Source organism: Apostichopus japonicus, chromosome 13, assembly GCF_037975245.1.
Source record: "Apostichopus japonicus isolate 1M-3 chromosome 13, ASM3797524v1, whole genome shotgun sequence".
Classification (NCBI taxonomy): Eukaryota; Metazoa; Echinodermata; class Holothuroidea; order Aspidochirotida; family Stichopodidae; genus Apostichopus; species Apostichopus japonicus.
The window spans coordinates 2,124,686-2,135,387 of record NC_092573.1 but is presented as its reverse complement, the minus strand read 5'-3'; the positions used below and the strand labels follow the sequence as shown (position 1 = coordinate 2,135,387).

General features: G+C 36.1%; 1 protein-coding gene across 2 annotated transcripts in view; it reads right to left on the bottom strand.

The window, feature by feature from the left end:
- The window catches only part of LOC139978262 (uncharacterized), a 37,650-nt gene that overhangs the window by 6,620 nt on the left and 20,328 nt on the right, over nucleotides 1-10,702 (bottom strand). For both annotated transcript variants that reach the window (XM_071988290.1, XM_071988291.1), the window contains exons 3-10: nucleotides 6,801-6,899; nucleotides 4,560-4,651; nucleotides 3,733-3,789; nucleotides 3,145-3,214; nucleotides 2,595-2,639; nucleotides 1,425-1,621; nucleotides 680-760; nucleotides 82-208 (exon numbers count right to left, since the gene is read on the bottom strand). In XM_071988290.1, coding sequence (XP_071844391.1) covers nucleotides 82-208; nucleotides 680-760; nucleotides 1,425-1,621; nucleotides 2,595-2,639; nucleotides 3,145-3,214; nucleotides 3,733-3,789; nucleotides 4,560-4,651; nucleotides 6,801-6,899 — 768 coding nt within the window. The remainder of the gene's footprint in view (nucleotides 1-81; nucleotides 209-679; nucleotides 761-1,424; nucleotides 1,622-2,594; nucleotides 2,640-3,144; nucleotides 3,215-3,732; nucleotides 3,790-4,559; nucleotides 4,652-6,800; nucleotides 6,900-10,702) is intronic.

Below are 10,702 nucleotides of genomic sequence, written 5' to 3'. Positions count from 1 at the left end.
TCTTACGACCTACTCCAGGAGAGTTGCGGAGAGTGGTAGTGGGGAAAGTTGTACATTCATTGTATATATATGATAACTTACAGTGATGTTCTTTAGCCGTCGTGGAAGTAAGTGTAACCTGTTTTATTGTTGAGTTGAATACTATTTCCAAATCCTCACCAGATGTTGATGAACCGCCGTTACCACCTATATCCACATAAGGCCTTATCTAAAACAAAACAAAAACGGAACATCATCATCATCTTCATCGACATCGTCATCTTCATCGACATCGTCATCGTCATCGTCATCGTCATCGTCATCGTCATCGTCATCGTCATCGTCATCGTCATCGTCGTCATCATCATCATCATCATCATCATCATCATCATCATCATCATCATCATCATCATCATCATCATCATCATCATCATCATCATCATCATCATCATCATCATCATCATCATCATCGTGATCATCATCGTGATCATCATCATCATCATCATCATCATCATCATCATCATCATCATCATCATCATCATCATCATCATCATCATCATCATCATCATCATCATCATCATCATCATCATCATCATCATCATCATCATCATCATCATCATCATCATCATCATCATCATCATCATCATCATCATCATCATCATCATCATCATCATCATCAACTGCTACTGCTATTACTCACATTCAATACGTAGATAATGTCTTCTTTTGAAACCGGAAAGTCAGAAATAAACCTCGTTTCCAGTCCTCCATCCCATTCGATCTTTGAATACAAACAAATTTCAAAGGAATACTGAGAAGCGATATGCAGATATATTCAGAGTAACAGGTTAGTGACTTTACGAATTGAAGGTTCATGGACCTGATGCTTATGTTATTAAATTGATTGATCGATATTAAATGATAGATGAGGCTTAAGAAACAGACTAATGAACTTGCTTTATCAATTAAGTGAGTGATTGGAACTAAAACAGAGAATGTTTGGGGTTTACAGAGCTTTCGAGCAAAACTAGCTCATTAGGTGCATCATCACTGAAAGTGAGAAGGAATAGAAGGATTTAAAACTTTTGATAGAGAAGAGTGTCGGCATGTCAAGGAAGTCAATGCGGCTCACTGAATTCTGCTGGATTAGCAGAAGTTTATATATATATATATATATATATATATATATATATGTATATATATATATAGTAATTTCTTACGTTGTGGTTTCTTCCTACATAAAGTAATTTCCTACGTTGAGTCTAGATAGGAAAATTGTTTATAAAGTAAAGTTGATTTCTTTTCATTCTCTGTGGCAAATACTATAGCAACAAAATGCAATATAACTAAATCATTTAACTCAGAAGTGGTGTGTCTGATCTATGCCGAGTCATTCTCACATGCAGGGAGAGTTGTTAGCGATCTGATCTTGATGATGTAAATACCTCGCTTGGGTAGTATCTTTCAATCCCTTCATACGGTATTTGGTCTTGTGGACGGTATGATAAGGCGATGTATCGCAATGCACCATTGATTTGTACCGGCGGTAACCAAGAAACCACAACGTCAGTTCCATTTTGGTATATATTTTCTTGAACAGATTCGATCCTGGGTTCGCGAACTTTACTCGAGACGGGAATTGCTGAAGAGATATGTTTTTGGAAGTAAGAAGAAAATCAGAACCTTTTTTTGTGCTATACCAATAGTATACAGGGGGGAGGGGGTCCAGGGAGATGTCAAGAGGTACCTGGTTATCTCTCCTGAAAGCTGTTGGCATTAGAAATAAGCGCAAAACATAGTTCTGCTCCAAACATGTAACATATTGATAAAGATTTAGCAGTTTCACTTTTACTGATGGTTTGATAAGCACCGTTATTCCATATTTTAATTTCGAAATCTATCGATACTCCGTGTCCACCCCCTCACCCCCCCTCTCTCTCGCTCAATCTCGGATCCTCTCCTTGTACATATATGTAACATATGCAAATGAATGGAAACCACTTTATGGTACAAAGTTAGACATACTCATATATAAGCTCAGTTCACTCAAAGAAAATTTTAGTAGCTAAATAGTTGCTACAAAATGTAAAAAACAATCACCATATATTCTCACAAATACTAGTCGAAGAAATTTTCTTCTCCCTTTTTGGGGGATGGGAGGGAGAGAGGGGGGGTGAAGAAATATTTTCTTCCCAACAAGATGATGCTAGATGGTAATCACCAACAAGAGTATTAAAAAATAACAACTGTCAGCCGCAATTCCAATATGCTAATTCCAATATGCTAATTCCAACATGCTAAGGCAACTACGCAAGACATGGCATCTACCGTGATGATATATACTAGGGAATCAAAGCTACAAGTTTTGATATTTGTCATGGAAAGTTGTAGTTGTCCAAATATTTCGTGTTACATATTTGAAATATATGTTAGGAAATGTTCAAAATCGAATATCATTTTTATCCGTGTACTATATAGGCTTATATGACCACTTCTCAGGGGTTGGGATGGGGTTGGGTGAGTGGGGTGGGGGGGTGTTGTTTCGGACGATGGATGATCTATGGTAACTCGAGGTTAATGGTGACGTAGTAACATGAGGATAATGTAGTACTTACGTTGACTAGCACAAAATTCAACGGATCCTGTTTCTTCGTAACAATCTAGATTTTGAACAAAAATAAAGAATATTAATAGTGAGTATGTATAGCTCTTAAAACAAATAAAAACCAATAAACAAGAAACAGTTAATTAGAAAACAAATAAGAGGAGTAACTTTTCCTTGGTCCTTTATCGGAAATCTCTATCGAAAAGGGAACAATTTAACCGCACCTTTTGCTATGGTTAACTTGTATTTATGACATAAAATGATAACTTATACTTTAACTACTCTAATTAACAGCTGCTGGAACCTTTGTTTAGACTTTGTGAAGGGCCTATTATGTATAACGTCCATGTAAATGGAAAGAAGAAGGTGTCAAATGATATTATACAAATTTGCAAGGCAGAAAATGTTGACATATCTTGGGGTTCGTATTGAGACAACGAATAAAGATGGTTCCATCTGTAACGTGTTTGATTCTTCGTCGAGTATACATACAGTTATGTGTGCCACAGTTATGCCAGGTAAGATTTTTAGTAAAAGTAATTTATACGCATGCGCTTTACCTGGTGTTGACACGTGGAACGTGGTTGGCGAAAACGAGTTCTTACCAGTAGCATTGTTAAACAATTTGATCTGAATTTGAATTATAAGAAGAAAAGACAGGGAATTTTTAAATAATTTGATCTTTAAAATCTCATGAGATATGATTATAAACTGCAACAGAATAGGAAAAATCTTATATTCGATTTTCTTTGATTACACAATTATTTATAATGACCAAAAACAGTGATGTGTGCAAAAGCCGCACAAAGGTTTGGGGCCCGGCGCTAAACCGTACATGGAACAAATGCCTTTATCCGACCAAAATTCACATGAAAGAATGAATATTTTGGACAACTATTGATTGGATACCTTACATTACCTAGCAGATGGACAGTGATCACGCAAATTTCGTTATTCTTCGTGTGATGTAATATATCCATTTGTTGCGTCATGGGCCCAGTATGTACATCTATTAGTTATGAGACTCGCGGCTTAGGTATACAGCATGTCACTGTGAACCACAAGTTTACTGTCGTGCCCACCCCTTGATCTCAAGCATTATTATGGCTTAAATTATATCACAGCTGAGATGATGTTAAAATTCTTACCTTTATTTCATATTCGTGACGAAATTGATAACCACTGAAGACATACCACGGTTGAGGCTTAAAGTATAATCAAAGAGACAAAACAAATATATATATATATATATATGCGTCATGAAGTTTTTTAAATTACCCTCAAAACTAGGTTGTAACATCACCGAAATGATTTACCACAGAGCATTATATTTTGCTATCAACACATAAGTATATTGGTTGTCCTATTGTTTCACATCACAACGTTTAAAGATCATACAGTCAATAGAGTATAGATCAGTTTGGTTAAAATTTTGCGCCTACGATTCGACCCAGGTTTGTATCTATCCAAAGTACCGATAATACATCAAGACAAAATTGCAGATTTGCCAAGATCCTTACATAGATAAATAAATTAGAGTTCATATCTGAAATGGAACAAGATCTTTCTTAGATATTGGGGTCATTGGTTTATCGCAAACACCTCAAGCATTTACGAATTAAGTTTATTTGTGGATTTGTGTCTCCTTTGGCGTTCCTTACTGAGAATCAAGCGCCTTAAACGACTACATCAGGCACTCGCAATCCCTCTTATTATGCCTTAGTTTGTTAATCTCGTACGTCCGTTACTACACGCCGCTTTAAAGGTATATAAAAACGTCAACAATGCGTGTCATTACAAACGATGCACGTGCAAGTTCAGAAAGTGGCAATTGCTTTATCTCATCAACAGAACATGGTATGAAGACGGAATATGGAACGGTGTTTGATATTTACCGGTACCGTACTAATTGTTTTGTATAAAATGATTTTTTATGCCTTAATCGTTGTTATATTTGTTAATAGTAACGAATTACCGTATATTCGTAGCCGAGTCTTGCATCACAGCCGTACTGATCGAAAGCAACAGAGTCCTTCAGGAATGCATCTACGTAGTAACCGTCGTAACCTGTCAAAATTTAAAAGATCGAGACGTTATTAGAAATCGATTAAACTCAACTTTACGTTGATTTCAGGAAACAGTCACATGATAGCATATAAGAGAGTTTACTGAACGTGTCCTCCATAAAACAATTGCTTCTCTTTTCCGCTATATATATATATATATATATATATATATATATATATATATATATATATATATATATATATATATATATATATATACATATACATATATATATATATATATATATATATATATATATATATATATATATTATATATATACAATTGATGATTTAATTCTTGGCTTTTATGATGATGATAGGAAGACGATGTCCGCGGTGGTAACGACGGTGGTGCTGTTGGTGACGATGTCGACGACGATGACGACGACGACGACAACAACGGTGACAATGACAATGACGAGTATCCTTGTTCGTGTTGTAGGCTATATAGTAAAATAACAACAATTTACTGCACCTTTGTTTTCGTTTTCTTTCCCATTTTAGAAAGTTGACAGAAATTAAATTGGGTCAATCTTTACTCATATCCTGTATCTCAAGCTTACCACCAGAATAATTAAGTTTATAAAGAGCTTTTCAATATTATCAACCCCATCACGTTTACTGTTTGTTTGCTTATCTCGAGGAAATAACGAGCGCTTTTTTCCCTTTTTCTAAGGATGTGAATTTGATTGCTCGTTAAATCATGGAGATGCCTCAAACACTTTTCTGGTTAAATATTTGCATTAGATCTAGAACAAGATTTATTTTAAAGCAGCGAGGGGAAAAACTCTTAAGCAAACGACGACCAGCAGATATCTGTTTCGGGAGTAATGATCCGAAAATGAGTGACAATTCAATGTGATTAAAAGAACAAAATGATTGAACGTTTAGGTCACATTTCAAAGATCTTTCAAAAAATATCTTTAGAAGACATATCCTAACCGAACGTTAAAATGTAATTTTTATACCTTTTACTTTTTGATGTCTTCCGACATCTTAAGTTTGAATATCATATTTTTACCTCTTACAGTTATTACGTTTCTCTCCCTTTATTCTTCCAAGTTTGTTTCCCTTTTAATTTTTGTTTGTCGTAAAAGTATTTACAAATGTCTTCGAACATTATTCATAGTTAATGACATGCAGGGAACACCTCCCTGGTACCACACGACCACTGCATGTTCAAAGAGTTAGAAAGCATAGGAGCGTAGAGTGGTATCTCACATAGGCTACCTATAGAGTAAGTACAAGTTTAGCTGTAGGGCTTCCAAGTACTTCCTTTTTATACTATTGTAAAGATATCTTTGATTATAAGTTACAGTCGATGAATGTAAGTGACGTCATTCGGCGATCGTGAAATTGAAGAAGTTTGCATCTATGAGGATACCTCTGTATTTAAGAAAATTACCACTTTTGATCTAAATGTTACATAACAGACGGTTGTGATATACATGTATATGTTTTGTTTATATTCAAAGTTAATCATTCATTTAAATGATCATCGTAAAGTCCCCTCCCCCAACCTACCACTTCCTTTCTACCGATGCAGTGTTGTGATATAGGTCATAGTGTCGCTGAATTCACTTTGGGGATTTCAATTTTGTCATTCATGGATCAAAAATGAGGGATTAAAATCTACTAAAATATACAGAAACCTACACTACACTCAGGGGCGTCGATTTGGAGGGAGAGAGGGTGATGGGGTGGTGTCCCCATTGTTTCAATCAAGGTGATACTACTGTATTTCGTCCCCTCTCCAAACAGTTTGTAGCTTTGAGTCCTTAATGGGTGGTCACTAAAACAAATTTACTCCTCTCTTTGCGTTGCTTATTGGGTAATAATTACTTAACCGGCATTCGCACCCAATCAATTAGGAGTGCCAGACAATGCAATGAGGGTTCTATACCTCTTAGTTTCATATACCTGGATGAGATATGGACATTTCGTCATACAAATTAACAATTTGGTCCAAAAAAGCCGAAATAGTAAGTCGTATCTATTGCGCGAATTTCGAAATTAAACTTTCATCTCATAATCTCAAAATTAATGAGTCGAAATTTCAAGAAACGTGGCTTTTTGAGGTCAAATAGCTGGAACATTTTAAACAGAGAATGCGAAAGCATATAGTACGCTTGATTTGACAGTACTCACCTTGCCCAGACACAGTCCAAGACACGTTTATCTGAAGAGACCAGGCGTTGTCATTTTCCAATAAAATAAAGTAATGGCCGAGTTCTTGTATGCTTACATCTAGTAAGCAAAGGAAGTAAAGAAAGGGGAAAAAGAAGGAGTAAAAGACAATTCTATAATAATGTAAGAAATTAGATAATATGAGAGCTGGACCGCTGGTGTAGTAGTTGTCGGATTCGATTTGAATCTCAATATTTCGTTGCTCAGACAATTCACTCTAGGGTTTTAGGGATATTCTGGCGTAAACAGTTTAACTCCGACCTATATTACTGAGAAAAATATTCCCCTCTCTAGTTTGAAAGCCCCATCTTGAGATATAGTTGATTGAAGGTAAACTTATTTGGCTGGCTAAACCCTGGAGTCGTCCCTGGAGTGGAGCTCAGTATTCACGAAAATGTGTTTCAAAGGTTTGATTTTTCAATTATAGTCTTCTTGTTGATTGATTCCTGAAATGTGGTACATTTGGACTTTTTACTAAGCTGTCAATGTTCTCTGCATGTTTTAGGAATTTCATCAAATGTAACTTCTTTTGTAGATTTGTTTAACCCTCTTTGGATAAGTGAGTTTAATATTAGAAAGAGAGAGAAAAAACAACACTATCAGCTGAATTACCGCGCAATGACGTCATTCATTCTGTTGTTGCCAGATGCATTCACAAAATATCACCAAATTTTGAAAAATAAAATCATATCTTCGTTATAAAAAATGCTAAGAGGATCCGGTTTTGACCTAAATGTGAAGTAAATTTCCTTTATTTTCTTCTGAAGTAATCGACTTCAGCCACCGAAATATCCCTTGGAAAGGTTGCTTTATCTAGTATATATAGGTTCCATTCTAAAATGACAGAAGAGATAGCCTTCAAAATTCTATTAGTCAAAAAGGGGAGAAAAAAACCCTGACAGACCAATGATCTGTTAAGGTCGGTCTGTTTAAGGGTGATAATTTTATAACTTTCAATCAATTGCATCATCACCCTAACACCGTAACTGATAGCACAATGTATAAACAGTGTACTTGTTTTACCTTTTAAATGTTAAGCATCGAACAAAGGTGATAAATTGAGTCCTTATCTTTCCCAAACACTCTGTAACAGGAAAATGAGGGGCACAACTACAATATAAAATAAAAAACATATATATATAAAAAAAAAAAGATTCGTGCTCTAGTGGTTGTTTGCAAGTGTTTTGTCAAATAGTGACGTAGATTTCTATATGTTAATTTCATTTCCAGTCATGGTAATTTACTCTGTCTTGCCTTACGTACAAGCAATCAATCACGTTAAAAGTTATCAACTGAGGAGTACATGTCTTCCTCCACAAAATGAATGGGGTCAAATCCTTGTTGGTTTTGTTTTTCCCTTCAATTTTTGGGTTGTTAATACGTGCGTGTATAATTATGTTGTATACTTATGGAGGTAAAGGTAAATAAGTAAAGGGGAGGGGCTAAACATACCCGGAGACTTCTAAATCTAGTAAAGTTATAGAAGTTCATTGACACTTTATAATGATAGCAGATTTATCGTGCTATGAGTATGAGTCTGACTCGAGTACAATTGTCTTTACTTCTACTATAGTTTTACACATGTACTCGTACTTGTACTCCAATTTGGGATAATTGTACTTATTGGCCTATACCTGTTATATGTAGTTCCAACGATATTCACTGTTGTATAGCAGTGTTGTAGCAGTGATTAACGATAATCGAGAGCGAAAATGATACTTATATACCTCCTATATGTAGTTCCAACGATATTCACTGTTGTATAGCAGTGTTGTAGCAGTGATTAACGATAATCGAGAGCGAAAATGATACTTATATACCTGCTATATGTAGTTCCAACGATATTCACTGTTGTATAGCGGTGTTGTAGCAGTGATTAACGATAATCGAGAGCGAAAATGATACTTATATACCTGCTATATGTAGTTCCAACGATATTCACTGTTGTATAGCAGTGTTGTAGCAGTGATTAACGATAATCGAGAGCGAAAATGATACTTATATACCTGTTGTATGTAGTTCCAACGATATTCACTGTTGTATAGCAGTGTTGTAGCAGTGATTAACGATAATCGAGAGCGAAATTGATTAAAGGTCGCTGCCATTATAACATAGTACCACGTTAGCAACTTCAAATTCAAGTTTTGTAAATATTTTCTGGTGGAAATTATGAGCGACACCTCCCCCCTCCCCTCACCACCCCCCTCGTCATTTTATATCATTAATTGAATTAGATTAATTTTCTCTACATTACAATAATACACATCAATTGACGTCTCATTTCAAGGGCGTAGGAACCGGGGGGCTGGGGGGCGCCAGCCCCCCCCCGTGAAAAATGTGGAGGGGCGGAAGTATCATTCCGCCCCCCCCCCCCGCTTCGCAAGTCAGAAAACCCCTTTTTCATTTCCAAATGAGAACAAAAATCTCATTTGGAGCACCAAATTGCATCTAAGGCCAGGTGAAAATACAAAATTAAGTTTACAAAATGGAGTGGGTGTTGAAGTGTGCCATTTCGCACCAAATTGCATCTGAAGCCACCTGGAAATGCAAAAAATTCCAAAGGGGAGGGGGACACCCCCCTCCTTAGACCCCTCCCCGGGCCGGCCACCAGTCTTCACCCCCCCCCCCACTCAAAAGTACCTTCCTACGCCACTGTCTCATTTTATTTTCTACGGGAGGACTCTCAGATCCCCGTAGATGGGAGGACTCTCAGATCCCCGTAGATGGGAGGGCTCTCAGATCCCCGGAGATGGGAGGACTCTCAGATCCCCGGAGATGGGAGGACTCTCAGATCCCCGTAGATGGGAGGACTCTCAGATCCCCGTAGATGGGAGAGCCGGCTTCAACGATCACAGGGCCACTTCTGCTATACGTTATCAAGTCTGGATCCGCGCGCGGCTTAAGAATAGATAAAAAGCTGCGTATAATAAACTGAAAAACATATTTATTACACGATACGTATAGGTCATATAATACTCATGCATATACTTTAAACATGCAAGAATGAGGTCACTCTTAATCCGGGGTCACATTTGATTTGATAGCCCGTACATTACAAATATAACCCGGGTTCAACACTATGGTCTTTGCCTATACTGCAGGCTTATAGATTAAAACTTCCGAGTTCAAACCCGGTGAAAAATGTCTTCAAGCTTGCCGCAATAGAGAGAGATTTGTTCCGGAGATCCGAGTTGAACTGTCTGTTATCTCAGTCTACTGGATGCCTTCTAAATGGCCCTCTGGTAACAAAAGCTAATTAACATAATTCCAAACATTGAACTATCCTTAAACGATAGCTGTCACAAAATAGAATTACAGTCAAGAATTTGAAGTTTGCTTCTTTGTTTGGACGAATGATATTGACAGTATCGCAAATTTCGTTCACATTTCTGGCTGGGTAGTGTACGAGTAATTAAGTTATGTACCTACGATGATGCATATAATCATCTGTTATAGCCTCTCCAACATGCTCGGTTGATCACTTTGCTATAAGTGCGTGACTTGTTGTTGGAACTTGGTAGATACCTGGACGTTATGCCCTATATTACAATAAACGTAGGCCGATATTATTTACGAACACTGTATTAAAACCCCATATTAATGGTAATAAATGTTACTCTCCGTTGAAGGGGATCAATATGTTATATATATATATATATATATATATATAGATATATATATATATATAGATATAAATATGTTATATATATATATATATATATATATGTATATATATATATAGATATATATATATATGTATATATATATATATATATACACATATAATATATATATATATATATATATATATATATATATCTATAAATATATATTGCCAATACTCAGGGCATAAATCTCATGCA